This window comes from Prinia subflava, chromosome 16, assembly GCF_021018805.1.
Source record: "Prinia subflava isolate CZ2003 ecotype Zambia chromosome 16, Cam_Psub_1.2, whole genome shotgun sequence".
Classification (NCBI taxonomy): domain Eukaryota; kingdom Metazoa; phylum Chordata; class Aves; order Passeriformes; family Cisticolidae; genus Prinia; species Prinia subflava.
The window spans coordinates 11729711-11752368 of record NC_086262.1 but is presented as its reverse complement, the minus strand read 5'-3'; the positions used below and the strand labels follow the sequence as shown (position 1 = coordinate 11752368).

General features: G+C 55.3%; 1 protein-coding gene across 1 annotated transcript; it reads right to left on the bottom strand.

Moving 5' to 3' along the window:
- Positions 1–4954: 4954 nt before the first annotated feature.
- On the bottom strand, positions 4955–16510 carry CDX1 (caudal type homeobox 1). Its single transcript, XM_063413176.1, has 3 exons — positions 16036–16510; positions 5380–5525; positions 4955–5161 (listed from the first exon to the last, which is right to left on the bottom strand). The coding sequence occupies exons 1-3, from the start codon at positions 16460–16462 to the stop codon at positions 4955–4957; spliced, it is 780 nt and encodes a 259-aa protein (XP_063269246.1). The 5' UTR covers positions 16463–16510.
- Positions 16511–22658: the final 6148 nt, after the last annotated feature.

The window sequence follows — 22658 nt, the reverse complement described above, 5'->3', positions numbered from 1 at the left end:
CTGCATAAAGCACTATTCCTACCTCCTTTGTTTGCCTTTCATGCCAGTGCAATCTGAATCAGCCCTTTTAGACTTTCCCTTTTGATCCACCTAAACAGATTTTCCATGCCATGGGAGGGGAGAGCCTGGTGCCACCTTATTACAGCTGTCCCAGCCCCATGTCACCAGCACAGACTGATCTCTATGCAAACCATTCAGCGTTCCTGGGCAGACTTCACGGCCTCATCTTCTTGTGTCCAGGGCAGTATTTTTCATGAGGCACCCAGGGATGATGGTGCTCTGATATGACCATGTTTATACCACTTCTTCTGGGATGCTCTGTACCTGGAACTCGCTTTTCTGGTGCTGCTCTGGTAACACCAGCGGCTCTTCATTGCCTGGGATCACCAGGGAGTAGATGTCTCACCTCAGGCACCTGGGATTTCCAGTTTATCTTTGCAGGGCTGGACTGGACCAAGTCTTGCATTGCCCTGGAGCTGGCCAGAAATGCATTTCATGGAGCAGCACACACCAGAGGCAGTAATAGCCAGAAGGAGCAGTGCAATCTAGGGACCCCAAAAACCCCAGGAGTGGACAGGGGTGTGCAGAACTATCCCCATGCCCCAATCTCCAAGGAACTGACACTAGGTAGCACACACAGGGCTTGCAAGCACTTTCTAGCAAGTTTTGTTTTTCCCACTTCACCTCTGAGCCACCCCCTGGGACACCAAATAAACCTTTCCCTTCTCATGGGCCAAAACACAACACACATCCTCCACCCCAATCCAGCACTGACAGACATTGGCACTGCCTGCTCTTTGTGACACTGGAGGGCAAGGAGAGGGCAGAACACAGGCTGGGGAAACACCCGTGCCCACCCTGCCCAGGCAGCCCACAAATATCCGGGTGGCAGCCACCTGGGGAGGAGTGAGAAGGTGGCTGGCAGCAGGATGGGACCGTGCCCAGATCTGCGCCGCAGACACGAGGAAGGCGACAAGGCAGGGGTGGTGTGGTTAGTCACTGCTGGGAAGTGTGCCATGCTGGAGGCTGCCGGCAGGACCGGCATGCTCGGCCACCTGCTGTGCCTGGCCTTATTTTGATGATGGTTTTGAGATTTCTCCAAGGAGGGGTAAAGCTGGGCAGTGGGAGCTGATGGAAAGAGCAGAGGGAGGAGCAGGGAGAAACTTGTCGAGGACAGCCCCCAGGGTCCCGTGGCTGTGAGGGCAGGCTGTCCCCATAAGGGCCAGGTTCCATGTGGGACGTGTGACTCGGGAGCTGCTGCGGGTGCTAAAACCAGCTGTTCATCACCTGCCAGGGGGGAAACCGTCAAGGTGACACGTGTCCAGGAGGTTTGAACCAAAGGTTCCAAGGCTGGCGGGGACATGGTGTCCAGCAGCCCCTTTCCTGGCACAGGGAGGGCCCTGCAGGGTTCACCCATCCCTGCCCAAGCGGCAGGTGCAGGGCGCAGGGGAGGACGCGGGAGGGGGAACGGAGCAGATGCATTTCGTCACCCGGTCAAGGGGCGTGTGTGTGTGCAGGGGGAAGGGGTGGCTGGGTGTGTGGGCGCATTTATTGCCTCTTCCCGCCAGCGCCGGCTCCCTGTGCACACACGGGTGGCAGGGACCCAAGGGCACAGCCCACGGCTCCCTGGACTTTTACCCTGCTGTGCAAACAGGCAGGCGCCAGATTAGGGTATCAGTTGGAATTTCATCCTGTCAACGGCACCCGCAGCCTCTCTGGGCGGGCAGTGGAGCATCCTCCCTCTGTCCCAGCCCCTCGTCTCCCTGCCCCGCAGGTCAGTTCGGGAGATGCACATCTCGCCCCCGCCAGGGCTCTGTTCCCCTCCCACTGCTGTCTGCGGGCTCCCCCTTGCCGACAATAGCGATGCCCAGTGCTGGGCTGCCACCACCCCATCCCCTGCCGGGCAGGATCCCACTGCTGCTCTCCACACGGCAATGGCAAAATTGGACATTAAAGGCATCCAAAGCCCAGCGAGGGAGGATGAGTGTGGGGGAGGCAGCCCCCACCATGGGGACCACGCTGGAGTGTGCACACAGAAGCAGCTCCAGTTTCCCCAGTCCAGCCCAGCTCTTCAGGCAGGGGCCTGATTCAGTCTCATCTCTTTCCTATATGGCACCAGCTCCACATTTGCATCCCCCTGCCTGTTTTAGTTCCTGATTCCTCACGTTTCCTTGCAGGGGTGCATGAGGTGGTTCTCCTGTGCCATGGGCAGCCTGGCACCATGCTGGTGAGTGCAGGGTCACCAGGGTGCAGCACTAGGTGCAGCAGTAGGTGCAGCCTCTGTTGCAATTGCAGGAACAAACACTTTGCTCTGTCCCTCTCTCAGCAATGCCACCTCATCCTGTTCCCACTCCTCCATCTCCTCCACCCATGAGGACTTTATGCTCTTCAGGTGTCCCTCCACAGCCAGCTGCCCTGCCCTGGCACCTCAACACACCCCATGCAACGCTTGGCACTGGGAAGAGCTTTGGGGCTGGAGGAGCTTTGGGGTTTCCATTTCGGGCAGTGATTTGAGGGCAGCCCCTTGCTCAGTGTTCTGCTAAGTGAGGAGAACACTGATGGGATGGAGAGGGGAGAGTGGCAGGCACCAATGCCAGCTGTCCCAGGCACTAATTCACATCCTCATTCTCTGTTTATTCATCTTGGACAAGGAGGATATTCAGCCCATCGACAGCCATAAAATGAGATTAGAGACCAGGAGGCGCCAATGGGAGGCAGGCACATCCCTGGGCAGCTGGCCTTGTTCTTTGGCCTCTGCCAGCCCAACAGGGGCCTCACCCTCTCCCCTCTGTCTCCAGTGCTGCGAGTTTGCAGCCATCGTGTGCCATCCCTCTTGGTGCCAAAGGAATGAGACGTGGCAGTGCCATGCCATGATATGAGCCATGCCACTGCCAGCAGTGCCCCTGTGGGACAGGCACACTGTGCTACAAGGACAGGGCTGCTGCCTCAAGAAACCCTTCCCAACCCTGGCTGTGCCCAGGAGATGGGCACCAGTGCGGCCCTGAAGCCAACACCCTCCCCTGCCACAGCACCACGGGCCAGGAATGACAGCAACAAACCTGTGTCACACAGGATCCCTGTTTTTATTTTCACTGATGCCTAAAAAATAAAAAGGAAAACCAGTTCTGCTTTATATACATAAAAACTGAGCTGAAGTCCTGAGTTGATGCAAACATTTGTCCTGATCCCCAAGCACACCTGGTAACAGTGGCCGTGGGAAGTGTCACTGGCAGGAGGGAGACCCAAAACCTTTGAGGGCTGGAGCAGAGCAGTGGAGACAGTGGGATAACAGGGACCCACTTGTAAAAGCCACAGCACACCTGAGGACTTTGTGTTCTGGGGAATGGGAGTGGTGGGGGCTGGCAGTGGACAGAGTGGCCAAGGGATGTGAGGCACAAGCAGTGTCAGGTGGGATGTGAGGGTTTGACTGGGTGGTCTTCAGACAGCAGGGACATGTCTGCTGCTCTATTTTCCCAGAGCTTGGAGAGAAAATGCTGAGAAATGTCACACAAGCCACCATGCAAGGCTCATGCTCCCTCATCCCTGTCTTGGTCTTCAGAACTGCAGCTGAGGAGCACATGGTGCAGCCCTGAGAAGGAGCCACAGACCCTCCTGTGGCCCAGATGTGTCCCAGCTGTGCCCCAGCTGTGCCCCACTGGCCTTTGGGGTTGCTGAAACTGGGCTGTACATTAACCTGGGCCTGGACAATGGTCAAGTCTCAGCAGGATGAAGGGATTTCTCAGCTGCAGTTCACTGGTAGGAATGGATGGGGTTTAGCTAACTGGCCTAGGGAACACAGTGGATGAGAGGGAGTGCAGTGCATGGAGGAGCAGGGAGACAGGGAGGACAAAATCTGTAGTCTGGTAATCTGTAGTTTTAAAGAAAATAGGGAAAGAAATTATTCTCTGTTTTTTGAAAATCCCCTCTCCATCACCTAACACCAGCACACGTGCCAGTCATTCCTTGCATTCCTGAGGAGGCCCCTGCCCACCTGGCAGCAGCTCCTGGTGCCTGCACTTACTGTGCTCCCTCGGACCAGCACCCAAAGGTCTCCCAGTATTGGCCCTTCTGGACAGCCTGGGGCTGGTTCTCGGACCCTGTCCCGATGGAAAATCTTCCGTTCTCCTTCCCTTCCCCATGGATGGGCTCAGCAGGGTGGTCTGCCCCAAATCTGCCTGTGCTGGCCCTCTCCCTGTGCTCCAGGTGGAGGATGGCTGCAGTGCCACCTTGCCATGGCACAGCCAGGGGAACCAGGGCTGCTGGAGATGCCTTCACATGGCTCCGTGTGGCTGCAGGGGCAGGGCTGGGGATGCAGGGTTGGGCACTGCCATCATCACTGGGGACAAGAGAGGGGATGTTCAGGTACTCTTGTCAAGGATGTGCTCCAGCTTTCCCCATCACTGTGGTTTGAAGGGCTCCTATGTCATGTCCTACAGCCGAGGGTCTTGCCTGGTTCCCAGAGCCCAACTTGCTCTGCCCTCCTCACCTCACTTCCCTGGAGACCAGCTCAGCAGAAATTCATTTTGCCTTGAGTCCAGCCAGGTCCTTTTTCTATTTCAGTCTTGTTCAAACTGTCCCCAAACACCAGGCAGCTGGATTGCCAGGAACACCAAAGGAAGCACCTGGAGCCCCACAGGAAAGCCCTCCTCCACTATCACCCCCTTCCTTCTGCTGACATCAGGACCTTGCTGTGGGCTACAAAGACCAGAGACCAAACCAGTGTGTGGTTCCACCAGGAGAGCAGTACCTAACCCATGTCTTTTACACAGGAGAGAGCCCACAGCCCCTTGGGAAGGGCCCAGTGCCACCTGGCCCAGCCTCGCTGTCTGCCCCATTGCTTCAGCCAGGGACAGTCATGTCTTTGGGAAGAGGCTGTCACCCTTCAGAGCACGTGGGCTGGTGGGGCTCTGCTGCATAGTGCTTTTCTCTTGGGGTCTGTAGCTGGTGAAGAGGGTTAAGGCATGAATTCTTCCTTGATCGTGAGGGGCGATGAGGAGACGAGGTTGGGGGCATTGCTGCTGCAGAGGCCTCCGATGGGCCCCAGGGTGCTGACAGCTGGTGGGGTCGGCGTGGTGGTGCTGGCAGGCTGGCTCTGCTGCTGCAGCTTCTTCTTGTTCACCTTCCTCTCCTTCGCCCTCCGATTCTGAAACCAGATTTTCACCTGCAGAAAGAAAAGGATGGCAAAGAAGAGGTGAGCATGGACACAGGCAAGGATGACAACCCCCGGTCCCCATGTGGCAGGGAAGGCATCCCAAAGTTTGGAAGGGAAGGGATATCTGTGCAGCAAGGTGGAGCCTCCTCTGACTGCTTGGGCTAAAGCCCTTCCCCATGGCCATCTCCACGCAGGCCGTGGTTTTTCTGGGACGCTGCAGCACTGACCTGGCGCTCGGTCAGCCCCAGGGCCACGGCCAGCTCGGCCTTGCGGCGGATGGTGATGTAGCGGCTGTAGTGGAACTCCTTCTCCAGCTCCAGGCGCTGGTGGTCCGTGTACACCACCCGGTACTTGTCTTTCGTCCTGGTCTTGCCTGGCAGAGAGAGAAGAGTGGGGGTGAGCCAACAGGGGAAGGAGGGGAGCAGTGGAATGGAAGGAGAATCCCCAAGGGCACAGAGGAGACACCAAACTGCCCATGGAGAGCTCAGGAGAAACATGGCATTGCCCTGGGGACCAGTGAGAAAGAAAGTCAGGAGGCTCCTACTGGCTTTAACATCCTTCCTGTTTCACACCAGAGAGTTCCTTCTTGTTGGGAAGTACCTGGGCTTCGGTAGAATTGGAAAGAGGTGGGGGGGATTTAGAGGCACCCCAGGAAGATGGACCATAAATCCCCTGTGTAGTGACACATGGTCCCTGAGAGGAGCAGAGCCACAGGTCCTGTGGTGGGCTGAGGACAGGCTGCCCAGCAGGGCTAAGGAAAGCCCAGCTCTTTTTCCAGGAAGCCCCAAGCCAAGGTGCCATCACTTGAATGTGCACTCTATAATGACCACTGCCAATTTCTCTGCCACCCAGAGGGTTGCTCTCCTTTCTCCATGTGCTGAGCTAAGACAGAGGGCAGTGCTCTAGGAGCAGTCTTTAAAGATGCACTGGAGAAAGCTCACATGATGCCTAAGCACTCTTGGGGACTGGCTCCATGGGCCAGGGGTGTTTGGCCAAAGGCAGCCTGAATCTCTCCTTGGTCCCCCCAGATATGGACAGAGCTTGGGGCCATCAGGATCCACGTCTGTGCACACAGATGCACATCCATGGGTCTGCAAACAGCACCTGCTGCTTTCTAGCAGAAAAATACAGTCAAAGGTAGCCCAGCTGTCTCTTCCTAAGTTCCTTTGTTACTCTACAGGCACACAGGGTGAGCTGTGGAACTCTGCCTGGGCTGTGAGGGGCAGGTGGCACTCTGAGGGAGGACACCCATGCCTGGCAGTTTGCTGACAAGTTCCTGGTGTTTTCTTCTGCAGAAGAGCCCATAGGCAGGGAATAAACACAGCTGTGAATATTTGCTTCTCCACCCAAAATTACAAAATCCTGTTTCAGGGAGCCAAGAGGGATGATGCCTGGCTATTTGTTTGCCTGGCAGACGTGTTTGCCCACCTTCTCCTGAATTTCTGATGCTGAGAGCAATGCTGCTGAGGGAAGGAGTGGGAACAGCTCCATGCATTTCCCTGGGGCTGCCCTGGGTGTATCAGCACGGATAAGATACGGCACACCACTGCTGCAGATGTGCAGAAAGGGATTTCTAGTGACCCAGCAATCTATGTAACCTTGCTTTCCAGCCAGGAAAGGGGATCTTTGTGTGCCTGCCATCCTGTTAATCTGCTTTCCCTAACAAGTCCTTTGCACATCTACCTATTTGGGGCAAATCAATTGGACATTATGCAGTCTCAGCAATACCATTAAATTCTGACACCGAGTGGAAGCGGGTGTTTAGGTGGAGCAGAGGAAAACTGGGCTCTAGACACCCTAATAAGACATCAGAGAACATCCACAGAGCAAAACCCCAACCTTCAGGCTCCAATAAAACCTTGATTTTCTTTTTGACAGCATCTCTCTTCTGAGACGGAAGACATTCTGCAAGGAGATGGAGACATTCCCAAGCCACTTCTTATGCTAAAACTGAAAGTAAAGGAGACCTGGGATGGGCATGGAAGGCATCTCGCCCTGCTGGGGCTTGATGCTGACACTCCCAGGCACACAAGCAGCACTCCCAGACACTCAGTTCAGGTTAGCACCCAGTTTCCATGACTATGCCACTGTCTGTGTCCTCCTGCCACTGCTGCTGGTGGTGATGGCATGGGCTCCATGTGAGCAGGGTGCTGGCTGAGGGTCCCAGCACAGTCCCCAAGAAACATTAAAGCTCTCCAGCGATCCATGGAAGAGGGAAGGAGCCCAACAAGGCTGCAACATGATCAGGAATAGAACCAGTGTTCCAGCACCAGGGCAGGACTTCAGCCACTAACTCATATTTGAGGGATGTGATGAATTCAGTGAGTGTTTCAGAGTGAGGAGCCCAGCTCATCCCAGGGCTGGTCAGAAACAAACACCTACTCCCTCCTCATCACCATCAGGTCAGACCCGCACATACCTCACAGGGTGACTCTGTGGGTTAAAAAGGGTAAAAAAGGTTCATTTGATTGAGCAAGGTGTTTGTGGAATGTCTGCAGAGACAGGCAGAGATTCCATGTGCAAGGGGCCTATGGAAGCTTTGCCAGGCTCTTGTCTCCTATTTGGCTCCTGCAAGATTTTTATTTCTCATAGATTTATCTTTCTTTTTCTTTTTTTTCATTTGAAAGCAAAAGCCTCTCTAAAGAGATAATAACTTTAAAATGGTCTTACTTGCAATGTTTTCATTTGAATACCACTGTTTGGAAAAAAGGAACACCTCAAAAGTGAATGAGTTGACAGATAGAGTAAAAAAAATAAACTGAAGACTAAAGAATAAGGCGGTTTGTGAATATCACATATGCCATGAATTTCAGTAGGAATTATTATTTCCTGCTGCAGCTGTAAATAGATCCATCACAGCCTGCTCTTTGTTATTCCTTCTTCATCCTTCATCCTGGATGGAGGCTGGGCTTTGTCTGAGGGCTAAGGATGAGCTGGGCACCAGGCTCAATATCAGTATCAATATCATCACTTGCTGCTCAGTATCAGGTAGAAAAGACTCAAAACAGAGGGCTGACGACCAAGCCAGAGATGGAAAGTTATTCACCTCCACTAATTGCTGGTTTCGGATGTTTGCTGAATTCAGGGATGTACTGTGGGTGATTCACAAGGAAAAGAAAAGGATTTGCAAGAAATACTATTGACAATGAATAATTCAACTACCTTGAATATGAATGCTGGGTTACACTTAACTCTCTCCTGGAGACTTTTTATGGCTCTGTGAAAAGAAAGAGGAAATTCGGGACAAGCCAATCCGGTTCCTTATGGGGAGCCCCCATGCCTATGGCCAAACAGAGGGAAACTGCTCCTGCACCTCCAGCCAAGCCTGGCAAAGCTGAAACAGCTGTCCCATGGCTTGGATAACTTGGAGCTGGGGCTGCTGCCCCAGGAGGGAGTGTGGATGGGATGCCAGTGATGTCTCTTGCACATTTATTAGCCCCTTCCAACCCTGCTATGCATTTACAGCTCCTCCTGCTTGTCCCCAAAAGACCAGTCAAAGGAACTGCTTGGACAGGCAAAGGGAGCCATCCGTGGGGCCAGTGGGAATGGTTTCGGCTTTGGGATCAAGGCAGGGCCAGTGACAGCGTGGGGAGAGGGGATCGTTACCCCTGTTAATGTATAACCCTAATAGCACTCACCTGAGCCACGATTAGATAAGGGAATAGCTTTAATGTGCTGTGCAAACCCCAAGGGACGCGCTCCCGAGTGTGCACGCACACACCCGGGGGGATGGAGCCCTGACCCCAGCCTGGATTCACGCCCCACAGCAACCCTGCCCCGAGGCAGGGATACCAGAGCTCCTGCCCTGGGCTGCATCAGGAGCCTGGCAGGGTAAGGGAAGATCAAAGTGGATCCTGTGCCCACCATCCAAGCTCTCTCCCCTCATAGCCACAGTGGAGGCTGCCAGGAAGGGGATATTTCACCATCCCCAGTCCTGGCCTGCCCACAGGACAGCTTTAAGTAAAAAGCTGTGTCCTGAAAACCCTAACAGACTGAGAATATGGACACGGTGAGAGTGGTGCTGAGCAGCTCTAAGAACAGCCGAGAAAGGCCTGGTTCAAACCAGAGAGGAAAGAGACCATGGGGTGGCAGTGGCACCTTGGGTGAAGGTGGAAAACTGGCATGTTATGAGAGGATCATCCCAGCTCCAAATGGAAGATCCCCATCCATGGAACACATTTCTCCCAGCCACAGCAGGAGCAGCACAGCTGCCAGCAGCCAGGAGCATAAACTGCAACACTTTTCTAAAAGTCCCTATTTCACAGGCCAAAGCAGCTCAAAATTACCACAACCACAAACTCTGGCTCTGTGGGAAGCTGCTGTGCAGCCATCAGGGCTCTGGTGAGGGAAGCTGGGGTGCAGCAGCCCTGACCCACTGGCTGGAGACACTGAGATGAGAGCCCATGGTAGTGACAGCTGTTGCACCCCACAGCAGAGGTCCCCAAGGCCTGGGGACACAATGGATGTTGCTGTGTAGAGGAGGTGCTTGCAGAGGGGATGGAGGCATCGCTGCCAGGCTGCCTCAGCAGCTCTCATGCCTTGCTCTGAGCTGGCTCCTTGTACTCCCAGAGCCTTCCTGCTTGATCCCATCTTCCTGCCTGTGCTCTGGCCCTGCACTGGCTCCATATGTCTGTGCTGGGGGCCTGGTCCCACTCTATCTGATGGTATTACAATGTCATAATGCTAAAAAACATCAAGTGTAAAAAGTCCTGTCACCACAGAGCACCTGGGAAAGGACTGGTCCACACCAGAGGTAAAGGCAGCAAGACAGGACACAAGGCTGTCCCCTCCGTGTGGGTGCTTCCTCTCCACGACAAAGCTGCTCCGTTCTGAATGAGCAAAGAGGATAAAATCCCCTTGCAAAGAGGATAAAATCCTCCCATCCCAGAATCAGTGCTCCATCAAGACCTGGCATTTCTCCCCAGGGAAAAGATCAAGGAAAAGTTCCCTCATCTCCAACAGAGCTTAGGCAATGCAACAGCTGGAGAAACTGAGGCACACAGTCCCAGGGTCAGAGCCATGAGATTACCTGGACAGCTTAATCCCCAGCCCTTCTGCAGCTCCATGGGGGGAAACCCCCCCACAACCCCACAAAACTGAGGACAGCCAGCAGAGAAATGCCCCATGACAGAGACCCCAGGCCCAGGAAAGGGCTGAGCTCGGCTCCTGAAGCTCAGCAGCCTCCAGGCTGGCTGGAGCCACCCTCATCTGGCAGCCAGATGTGCTCCAGCTGCCTGTGTGCAGAGGGGACGATGCTCCCTCTGCCGAGCAGCCTCGATGGAGCCGCCCTGCACAGCGCTGGTGCTGAGGCTTAGGACAGACAGCCCAGCTCATTTCACCATCCCTAAACCCCCTGGAAAGGGAACCCCAAAGTCCGCACTGGTGGTGGCAAGGACTGAGCCTCTGATGCCCTCCGTGGTCACCCCCTCCCCACACTCATTTCTTCCCCTCCTTTCCCCTCCAGCTCTCCCTCCCCTCCAAAACACCCACGCTTCTCTGAGGCCCGGGAGGGGGGATAAACCCGAGCCCCTCACACTCCCTGAGCGCTGGGAACCAGCAGCTCGCGGTTTTCACAAGCCTTCCCCTTCCCTTGCATACTTCAACATCCTCAGCTATTTCTCCTCCGCCGCAGGAAGCAGAGGAGTGATGGATGGGACGATCGGCATGGGGCGAGGGACCGGAGCCATGTGGTCTGCTTCATCAGAGCCAGGGAGGAACGACCCCTCTGCAGGGCAATCCCTCCCGAGATCCCTGCCTGACATCGCTCCTCTGCCGGAATGCATCGCGTTTAGACAAGGCTGCGTGTCAAAAACTGAGTGAGAGGAACCACACATCCTCTCTGTACGTATTTAGTGTCTCAGTGCTGTGGAGGGAGGGAATGAATCCTCACTGAATGGACTCTGCCAAAGCTCCCCCATCTCTACCCTGGGCTGGGAAAATGGGCACTTGGTACATCAGGGTTGAGGCTGAAGGTTCCTCCAGGGAGCCCAGCAATGCTCCTACACCCAGCTCTCTCCATGGTGATTCACCTCACACAACCTGAATATTTCTTCCTGGTGCCAAAGGCTTCAGAGCAAACTGCAATTCTCCCATGTGCACCAGGCAGCAATAAAACCTGGTTCAGCTTGGTGTGGTGAGCACTGGAAACACTTCCCTTGCCAAACTGCACCGCTTGGCCCAATGGCTTCCTGGTCTCCTGCTCACTGAGGAACAAGCTCTGTGCTCCCTAAACAGCTTCGCTCTAAGTGTGTGTAGCTGGGGAATGCATGCTCAGGGGTTGTGGCCTGGCAGAGCTCGAGGCAGAGCCCAGGCTAGGCAGGGCACCTCTGCTGCCAGGAAAGGGCAGAAACACCTGGTCAAAGAGCTGGATTTGGAGAGTGCAGACCAATGCACAGGAGCACAGGCTGAGCCTGGCTGGGTTTTGCACAGCCAGCACGGTGGGACAGGGACAGAGGTGCACCCACATTCACACACACTGGTAGCACACCCCTCCTGCCAGCCTCATCCTCCTCCCACGAGGTGCAGACCCCACGGAGATGAAGAGCAGATGCCTCGTGCTTGCAGTGAGCTGGTGATTCCCCATCACAACCCCATGTTCTTGGACACAGACAAACACAACCAGAGGCCCTTCACCCCCAGGGGCAGCAGCATGAAGTTGTGTGTCGGGGCAAGCCTTTCCCAGCCCTGCAGTGATTCAATCCTTTATTTTGGCAACTGGCAAATTCCTTCAGTTGTTCCCATGTTTTATGAGTGCTGAGCTGAGTGGTGCCAGCCTGGCTCCTGTGCTGGGTCAAAGACCACAGCAGCACAGGAGGACAGGGAGCGCCGGGGTGACACATGGGCTGCTGGCACCTGTGGGGTGGACACAGCCCCATCCAGAATGTCACCTCATTCCAGCCCTGATCCAGCCCATCCCTGCCTGCCACCTGGCTGGATGTGGCTCGTCTGCAGTAGGAGGAGGAGGACAGCAAGGCAGTGGGGGTCCCATGTGGACACCAGGATTCTTCTGCCCCTTTGCAGAAATCCCTGTAGGATTTGGCCCATCCTTGCCATGGGGCAGCATGGGGGAAGGATCCAGCCCCTTATCCCAGAAATCACAAAGCTAACAGGTCTGGAGTGGTGTCCTTGAAAGGTCCCCTGTAGGAAACATCTGTCATTGGCCAGGGGTTTAAGGTGTCCCTCTGCTAATCCCAGGGTATTAGCCAGCCAAGCCCATCACGTAGGTACTGCCAGTGCTCCAGGGAAGCCCTTTTTGTTCAAGGAAAGTCAATTCCAGGAAAGTTTGAGATGTCTGTACCTTGGCCAGTAGGCTAAGCAGTGAACAAACCCCAGCTGGGGCCAGGAGCAGGTTGTGGGTTAATAATTCAAGCGGAGAAGACTGATGGGGCCTAACACACACCCCTGAGTGTCCCAGTGAAGGAAAGGGTCTCACAGGGAATGAGCATGTCCTAAAGAGAGGCTCCCCATGCAGGGACTGACCAGGGAAATGCACTGTCCTCCAGCCAGCACTATCATCCCAAAACATACCAAGCACGGCATGAATCCCAGCAGACCAGGGGAAACATTTCTGTCTCATTGCTGGGATTTTTACTCTTTCCCCAGTGTTCATGGGCCCCACTAGGAAAATAAACAGAGCTGGAAAACTGACCAAGAAATAATAAAACTGAGATGGAAAACTGCACACCCAGCAAATCACCACATGCTCAGAGCATCACTGCTTGCTCTCTCTCCATCACCCCAAAACCTGCTTGGGCACCATGGGCATTGGTATCACAGAAAGCCCTGAGCACATTTGCCTCTGCAAGGAATGCTCCAACTGCACTTTCACTTGCAATATTTAGCACTGCAGCCCCTGCTCAATTAGTGACCTAAAAGCCAGACCCGAGGCAGTATCTGAGGATTTGCATGACTAACAAGCAGAGGGTGAATTTCAAAGTTCAGCCAGCCCCGCTTCCAGCCACCTTCCTGAGCTTTTTATAAACCCTGGGTGCAATTCACAGGGAAGTTTGCAAATAATTGTGAATAAGGAGGAAGCATGAGGCTCTGACATGCTGCTAGTGAAGATTTTATGAGCAGAAAAGGAGGTGACATTGGAGAGAGAAATGAGGCCTGGGGGCATCTTCCAGCTGGGTTTCCTGTAACTCCCAATTCCTGGTGACTGGCATTGCAATCCCTTCTGCTGCTGGGTTATCTCAGCTCAGCCAGGTGAAGCATGCATGAATGTGGCAACAGGTACAGAAGATCACCCCCCTGTTAAGCCTGACTCTGCAGTGAGTCACTTAGGAGATTTCTCATTGATTTTTCTCAAGCTCTGGATCACATTTGCAGAAGTGCCCAACACACTCATATTCCCAGCACAACATTTTATTTTACTACCACGTAGCTCTTCCCCAAAAGCTTTCAAACTATGGCCAGGAGCTGTTCGTACGAGCCAAGACAGAAAGAGAACATTAATTTACAACCCTCTGAAGTATTATGATTTATAGCATTCACAATGAAACTGTTGATATTTATAGCAAAAAACTCTGTGTATTCATTTCCTATTCCCACTGCGGTGAGATGAGGAGTTTATCAATCCAGATTGATTAAACTCCAGTTTATTGATTTCAATAAAATGATTCATCTAAGAATTTCACCCTTATCTATGTCAAATCCATCTCTGGCCTACTCTCTTTCAAGCTTAATGAAGACTTTTATTTAAAGGGCAGCGCTGGAAAACACCAACTGCACCTCCCAGCTCACGGTCCCACCACAGCCAAGTCCTGCAGTTGCTTGGCAGCAGCAGCATTGGGCTTGGACCCAGCAGAGATGCAAGGACAGGTCATTAATCTGTGGGTGATTTAGAAAAGGAACTTACTGGTCATCCATCCTATGGAAACCACCCCAAGAAAGGGCCTTTCACCCCCGCATTGCTGTGGTGGAGCTGGGGCAGCTCCTCTGTGTGTGACAGGAACAAGGCTGGTTTATTTGTTCCTTTGTATGTATTTGATCTAAGAGATACAAACTAAGCAACTAATGATATTTTTCCAGAATTCAATCAACTCAATTGCTGTCTAACTCAATCAGAGGCACTTTCAAGCTCCTGTTTCATCTTGGCCCCACTGCTGGGTGTAAACCCATGGCCTTGATCCAGAGGAGAGGTGTGCTGATGGCTTTTCTCCCCCATTCATCTTCCCTCCCACCTCTCTTCTCAGAGGAAACCAAGATGTTCAGACCTACAAAACCTGCAGGAGTGGCAGGGTCCCTGCTGCAGGGGAGGGCTGCACATCACATTTCCCTTTCCACCCTGGGCAGAGGGAAGCCCTCAGCCCTGGCATGCCTGTGGGTCTCCATCACTGCATCTGGGGGGAAGCATTTTTCCTAAATAGTTACATTCAGTGCTTGAAATGGGACAGGAAATACCAGCCTGCCTCTCCCTCCTCTTTCCAGACTGGGGCTGGGTATTTTTCCATTTATCAGGATGCTCTGCCTGCTCCACTGCAGACACTGCTGCCTATCCCTGCCACACGGATTCTGGGAACACGAGTAGGTATTTTCCATGCTGGAAGATCCCAGGCACCTCTAAAGAAGACCCTTACATGGCTCTTGGCTACTGGGAATAGTGTAGAGCCAAAAACACACCAAAAACTGGAGGCACTTTGCAAACAGAGAGCCCAGGCCCTGATTCCAGGGATATGGGGCAGCAGTAACTCAAAGGAAACTCGCCCCTGAGAGATGCCCACAGCCACTCCTGCAGTGAGTTTGGCCCCAGCAGTGCTCTGGGGAGCTCATGGCCAGCACAGGAGAGGGAGAGGAGTGGCAGGTTCAGGCAAGCCCCATGGGTCCTGCTGGGAAGGGTCCAGGCTGGGAAGATGAAAGGCTGAGGGTAGGTCAGGACAAAGGGCCCGCACCTCACCTCACTGCCAAAGGAGCCGGCCACCATCTCCATGACAAAGAGAAGTCCTTGTCAATTTGGGCTGGCCCCAAGGGGGATCTGCCCACTGCCTTTGAAGTGGGCAGCAGGGCGGGTAGGGGGCTGGGGTCACCCAGACGCTTCCCCCAGGTCAGGAGTTCAGCGGGGACAGGACCCTGGGGACAGCACGACCACTCGGTGCCCAGGCCAGAGGTAACCACAGGAACCAGGGAACCCTTCCCTGCAGAGCCCAGCACCCACAGCCACCCTCCACGTGGCACTGTCCCCAACACACACACAGTGCCCCTCACACACACACACACACCGTGCACAACTCCTCACAGCACCCTGCACACACACACTGAGTGTGTCACCTCCCACAGACACACCCGGTGGCACTGCCTGTACACACACACTCCTCATGGTGCCCTGCACACTCACACAGAGCCTGCAGCACCCCACTGAATCCACCTTATGCACATGCACATACACAGCATGGATGTACACACAGCCCCTTCCCTGCACACAGCCTTGGGCACCTTGCACACACACACACACGTGCACACCCACCACCCACAGGCTCTCACAGGGCCAGCTCACACTCATGTACAGCCACAGCCCCACACTCTCACCCTTGCACTTTTGAGACCCCTCATCCAACACTCTCCCAGGGTCCTGGAGGCCTCTGGCTCTTCCCATCTTACGCGGTGGCCACAGGCAATGGCACTGGTCGGAAGAAAGGATTTTCCAGCCATGGAAGCCCAGCTGCCAGTGTGAAAGGACAGCACCCTCCCTGCCCATCCTCAGCCCCTGCCACCTCAGAGCTCCCCTGCTCTTTGAGGACTGGGTGCCAAGGGCAGGCCAAGCTGTCCCTCTGGCTGTCCCCATGCAGGGAGAGCCACAGAGCAGGATCCAGCCCTGCAGAACTCCAGGCCCAGGGATCCTCCGCTCTGGGGACGGCGCAGGGGTGCAGGACTGGGAGTTTCCTTACCGTTGTTGCTGGTGCTGGGAATGCTGCGCCTCATCCACTCATACGGGGTGCGCCTCTGGGCATTAGGGGAGAGCTGGGGGACCGAGCTGCTGATGGGTGGAGGCAGGAGTCCAGAGCCCGGAGGCTGAATGGGGTTAAAGTCTGGGGGGCTGAATCCAAACTGGCCCGGGCTGGCGGTGGAAGGCGTCGCAGCGGTGCCATAGGAATGCCAGTCCTCCTTGGCAGGGGTGTAGGGAGAGCCCCAGGCTGCCGCCGGCTGCCCGTGGTGCAGGTCGTTGTTAATCCCCGGCACATGGTGGTAGCTGGCGAAGTCCGAGTACTGCGGTGGCCCCGGCACGTAGTTCTGGGGGTTGAGGTTGAGGCTGGGGTGCCGGACCGGGCTGGGATACATGTTGGTGTCCTTATCCACAAGATATCCTACATACATCTTCCCGGGCCGTCCCCGCGCTCATGCTGCGCTCCGAGCCGCGGCTGCGGCCGCTGGGCTTTGGCGGGGAGGCGGCCGCCCCTCCTTCGCCACCACTCACCTGGGCGCCTTGGGGAGCCTGTCCTGGGGCCAGGCACCTCCCTGCCCACGGGCTTTTATTGGGCCCAACCTCTCGCAGCATTTGCATTGAAAGGCAGGTTTGCATTTCAAAGTGCAGAAACCCCAGCGGGTGAAGGGGACGAGTTTGAACTTCCCACTCCGACTGCGAGGAGTGCAGGTCGGGGGTGACCCCAGGGAGCACCGAGGACCCCCCAGCCCCTCTGTCACTACCCCACAACCGTGCCCACATCACCGGACGTGGTCCCTCTGTAGCAGCTGGCTTTGGGGACATTAGGGTGCCGCAGGGGTCCTCTGAGGGTGCCCCAAGGGACCCCACCACCATCCACACCCCAAGAACAGAGTGCCTTGGCATGAACCTCTGGATTAAAAGGCAGCTGCACGCAGGGGACAAGCTGGCCTGTGTGTGTGTCTGTCACCTGCCCTGTCCCCACTTTGGGGGACAACAAATTCTTGCTCTGAATGGCATTTTCCTGTGCCCAGCGGCAGCATTTGGCTCTTTGGAAAAGAGAGGCTGGTGGAGGCCCTGGGTCTGCATTTCCTTCATCCCAGGGCAAACCCACCCCTCCAATCCTGGCAGCAAAGCTCAGCCCAGCCTCAGAGAACAGGACAGACGGGCAGACTGTGTGCAGGGAGAATGTCCCCACCGTGGACTCTGCTGGGGCTGCCTGGGCTGACACATCTCCAGGGGGCTCACAGCCCTGCAGCAAGAGGAGTTTCTCTCCTGTTTTCTCTCTTAAGAAAGCAAAGCCACCCCCATATGCTGGTGATAGGAAAAATCAAGCAGAAAAGCCCTGGAGCCCTGTCTGCCTGCAAGGTGGGAGGTGCCAGCCCCAAACACCCCAGCAGAGATGGCCCTGTCAGGTCAGACACACTGCTCTCCACAGGGGAACGAGGGAAGGAGTGACACACTGCCCAGAAACCCCCACCAGGGCAGCCAGGAACCTCAGCACACTGATGTACCCCTCCCTGCCAGTGTCACACTCCAGCTGCACCGGCCACCACTGCAGCCAGGCTGTCATTTGCAGGCTGGCTTTTTCTCCTCAGTCAGAAGCAGAGTCCACAGAGGCTCCAGGAGGGTGTTTTACCTCTTCCTCAAGGTTGCCTCTGTCCTTTTCTCTGCACCAGCCCCTTCCCTGCAAGAAATGTGAGCAGGGCAAGGACGATCCTTGCCCTCTTGGGACCAAAACAGCCTGGAATTTGATAATAGGAAATAGAAGGGGGGGGGGGGGGGGGGGAAAGGGGAGGGGAAAAAAAAAGGTAAGGATGACATTGAGAGGAGAGGTTGAAACCTCTGTCATGGAGCTCTGGACTCTCAGTGGTCTGTGTCAGTCCCAAGAACCTCATCCAATTGATCTAGCCCCAGTTCTACCTGAAACTGGGTGCACATATTCCCCTGTGCTACATCCACTTCCTGCAAGGAGCTGGGTGCCAGGATGAGATGGGGAGGAGATGGGTAGGAGGCGAGGGGTCTGTTTTATGAAGGGTAAACCCCCAGCAAAGGGGAATCACCTGCCTTCCCAAACCTAGCATGGCTGAAGGCACCAGGAGAGGTGAGTGCTTTGCAGCATCCCCTCTGGGCCCCCAGGGTCCCCAGCTCTTTGCTCAGCCTTGTCCCAGATCCCTCCCTTGTGACAAAGGTGACTGTCATGACCGTCCCACCCAGTGATGATCTCAGCTCACCACTCAGCTCAGATTGCTTGATGTGCCATATAACCCATCTATCTATAACCCATCTATAAAATCCATCTATCCTGGATTTTTCCCAAGATCTCAGTACAGCCATGCCTTTGTGTAAACTAGACAGTCAAGGCCACCCTACTCTTCCTCTTCCTGCCATCAGCAAAGAGGCTCAGGGAGTGGGAGAAAAAAAAGAAGAAAATTCCCCCTGAGCAGATGGTGGGAGGTACAGAGGAACACAGGTGGCTGTTCGGTCCCATCGTGGGGGTTGGCTGCATTTTAGGGACTGGGGTTATTCCTGCCACTGCTGTTTCTCACAGGCAGTGACAGGGAGCCCAGGCCCCCTTTACCTTTTCCAGTCTGTGGAGCCAATGCCAAGGGCTCAGGCAGTTTCTGGGGACTGGGGCTCAGGGGTCTGGGGCAGCAACCCACACCTGCATCCTCCCCAGGGGAGCAGGTGACAGGCTTGGCAGGGCACAGCATGGCCAGGTGCCCACTGGCAGCTGAGCATGATGTCCCTCAGTGTGGGCAAAGGGGACAGGGGAGGACAACTGGGCCATAAAGATCTACCAACAATAACCTCCTTCTTCTTTTCTTTGACCTGTTTATTACTGATGGTGAGGTTTATGCTGGGGAGGAGCCAGATGAGGAGCCCTTCATGGGCTCCCCAAGGAGCATCTTAGCTGCTCAACTGGGGCTGAAACGTCCTGAGGGGGACCTTCGGTGTCCCAGGATGTACCTTGCACTGGGGTCCCATGGGTGAGAGGATCAGGGAGTGACAGAGCCCCTGGGGGTCCCCAGCTGGGTGAGAGCAGGTGCCAGTACCCCCTCCATCCATCCTAGAGACCCTCAGAAATGCACCCAACCTGGAGACCACCCATGTCCTTCAGCCTGGTATTCCTGGTGGAAACCAGGCAGATGCAGCAGAGAGGGAAAGCAGTCAGGGCTCCCTCGATGCGCCCTGGGGCTCCGTGCTGCTATCCGTGATCGAGTGATGCCATCTCCTGGAAGGAGGAGGGCTGGGAGGTCCCTAGGGCCAGGCTGCACGCAGCTGTCACAGACGGAGCAGGGACACCATCCCATCAGCTCCTGCTCCCGTGAAGGAGGCACTCAGTGTGGGAAATCAAGTCCTTCCTTGTCCCACAGCTTGCTCTGAACCCCCCCATGGTTTCCATGGAGAGGGAGATGCCCAGAGAGAGTCAAGTAGGTGCCTCCCTTTGCTTCCCTTTTCCCCCACAGCCTCCTGCCCTAGCACCTCCACACTCTCTCCAGCTCCTATTGCTCCCAAAGGCAAACCTGTGGCTTCAGCATATCCCAGAGCTGCATGGCCCCACTCACTGGTCCCAGCCCAGCCAGGACCTTGCAGTCATTCCCCAGCTCCCAAATGCCCCAAGAATAACCCCTCCTCTCTGGCAATGGATACATCAGTGCAACCCTCTTGTAGAGGACAACTCCCTGATTCATCTCCAGTCTCACTGCAGACTCCTGTGGCCTTTGGCTCTCCCCAGATGCCTGAACTACCCCTGTGTTGTCACTTGTGTCCCCATGCTGAGGAGATTCTGCAGAGCTGGTCCCCAGAGAGCTGAGTGCTGGACTGGGACAGCCTGAATGGATGTGCCACCAGTGCTGCCAGTCAGCTCCCTCTCCACACCCAGGGCTCAGTGATCCTCTTTGGGATCTGGATCAGCTTTCTTGGCAAATGCAAAGGCCACAAATATTGTGACTACCCTCAAGAGGGCACTGGGGATGGGGACACATGCTGGCATCCCTCATCACTTCCCAGCATGTGTGGGCCCTGCTCCCAGTGGGCTGGGGATGTGATTCCCCCTGCACTGGTGGGGATTGTCCTGGTTTCTCTCCCTGGCTGTGTTTCAGGCACGGAGCAAGCAGAGGGTTAACGATTCCCACAGTAAGTGGCTGCAGATGTGTGGGAAAGTCTGGGCCATCGTTATTAGTATTCACCCAGGAGCCTGTCACTGCCTCCCGGGGCTCTGCCGAGCACATTTAATACCCGGGTTCGTGGTGGGGGTTAGGCAGAGTGCATGGGACGGGGTGGGAAAGGCCCCAGGGCGGAGAAAGGCAGCGGGAGAACATCGTCTGCTGGCTGCTGCCTCCTCCAAGTGCCCCAGCCCAGGGGATCCATAAGGACAGGGCCAGCCCAGGGGCCAGCATCCATAAGGACTCAGCACCACATGTGCATATGGCCCAGGGCGGCCTCCTGACACCGCTGGCACCCTGTGGTGTCCATGGCCAGTGTTCCCAGTGCTGGGGAATGCTGCAGGACACTCCCCAGGATGCTCCCCCTCATGTTATGCTTGGGCATATGCTCACTTTGGAAGAAGTCCAGCACTTTCTACCTCCCCTTCCTCCCTGGGCACTGCTGTCACCCACCCAGTCAAAGCAGGACCACAAACCACACGGGGTACAGGCTCCTCTGGACACCAGGGCAGAGCTTTAGAGATGCTGAATGAAGCCTCAGTGCAGCTCCCTGCAGGGCTCAAGAGCTGGATCCAGCCAGAAGCAGGTGCTGGCAGCTGCCACACCAGATGGGCTGCCCAGATGTGGTGCTGTTCTCTCTGGCACCCACCACTCCTCTCTTGTGGTGTGTGGCTTGACACCACTTCAGAGCAATGCTGAAATTCCTGGGCTGACTTGGAGTTGATAGAGGCTCTGAAAAACTGAAGCTGGAGCAAATCTGGCCCTCATCAAACCTTCAGAGGAGTGGGGTAGGCCAACATCTGCTGCTTCTTTTGTACCTGCCTGTCACCTGCTGGCACATGGTACCTGTTGCTGACCCCAGCATGGCTGTTCTCACCATTGGGGTCACCTTGGCTCTGGTCTCTCTCCTCTGTGCCAGGTGTGGGATATGGGCTTTTCTCTGTGGTCCCAGCTCTGCCTGGGATGGGGCAGGAGTTCAGAGAGCTGCTTGGATCCACATGATGCCAGAGCAGACCAAAGACTCTGGAATGTCCTGATTCTTAGTGGTTGATTTGCCCAATACAGATGCTGCACTACATGACCCCAAACCCCCATTAGCACTTAACGATGCTTATTGAGGCTGGAAATCTCAGCTGAGAGGGGTCTGGCATCCCCCACTGCAGCTGTCCCAGCCCCAGGGGGACCCCTGGGTCCTGCAGCACCACGAAGGGGAGTGCAGGCACCAAAAATAGAGGTGAGCAATGAAGGGCCAAAGTAGCAGAGCTGCTGCCCTCCACCCACACACTTGCACAGGCGAGTTCCTCTGGCTTTGGTGCTTCCTCTGAGCTGGCCTTTCCCAGGAGCTGCCGTAACCCCAACGTGCTGTTCCTAAACAAAGTGTGCGGCTGTGGATGCTCCCTGGGGATGTACAGAGTGGGCTGACGTGTGCTTGCCGGGATGCTTTGGGCTCCCCAGGGCTCTCTCAGCATCCCCAAACAATGAATCCTGGCCTTTGCAGACTTTGGGAGGTTTTGTTTGCCAGATTCTTCCTGGTCCCAGCCTGGAGTGGGTGTTGGTGCCATCTGTTTGGAAAGGACAGAGGGGGAAATATGTCCCACTTCAGGCTTAGGATGCTCTGCCCTCAAGCATGGTCCGTATCACCTTTTCCACCCCCTGTTCATTCCAGGTATCCCATCCTCAGTGCAAGGGGCCCAGCAAGATTGCACCAGTGGGTTTCTCCCTCTCCCACTCAGTCTAGAACAGTCATGTCCTTGGAGCGGGGACACTGCCCGGAAAAAGCTCTGCTGAGCAATTCCCAGCAGCCCTTAGGTCCTCACACATGGACCCACCAGACACATCTTTGTCCCTTGGGAAAAGCGTTGGGAAGAGCCATGTGCACAGCACATCCCCTTACGGCCTGCCTCCCACACGAGCTGCTCTCACGCTCGCCAGCTCCCTCTCTGCACAGCAGCCTGTCCCAGCCCAGGGGGGTGACAGAGCCCCTGACACAGGGGCACCACCAGGTCTGGAATCCCTCTGAGCCAGGGCTGCCTTCCTCCTGCAGCTGTCCTGGTGCCAGGCGCTGCCAGGCACGGAGCTGGCACACCAGCCCCTTGCCATGAGTGCCACACAGGGATAACCTGGGTGCTGCAGCCTGGCTCTCCTCACCCTCCACAGAATAAACATCTCCTCTTTGGTTTTCCATAGATACAAAGAAAACATGGAGATAATGAGAGATAAGCAGCAAATCTCTTGGGCTGGCCCAGCCAGGGAATCAGTCCCTGTGGCCGTTGTGTAGGCGTCTACTAGCTTGGCAGGAGGGGATGAGTCTGCCTTGCAAAAAAGGCAGAAACACAGATTTCAGCAGTGTCATCATTATGGGGAGGACTTCTTTTTAATTCTTAGAAAGGAAAATTAAAGAAAGATGGACAGGTATCTCTTTAGGATAGTCAGTGCAATGTTACAGTTTGTCTTATTTGGA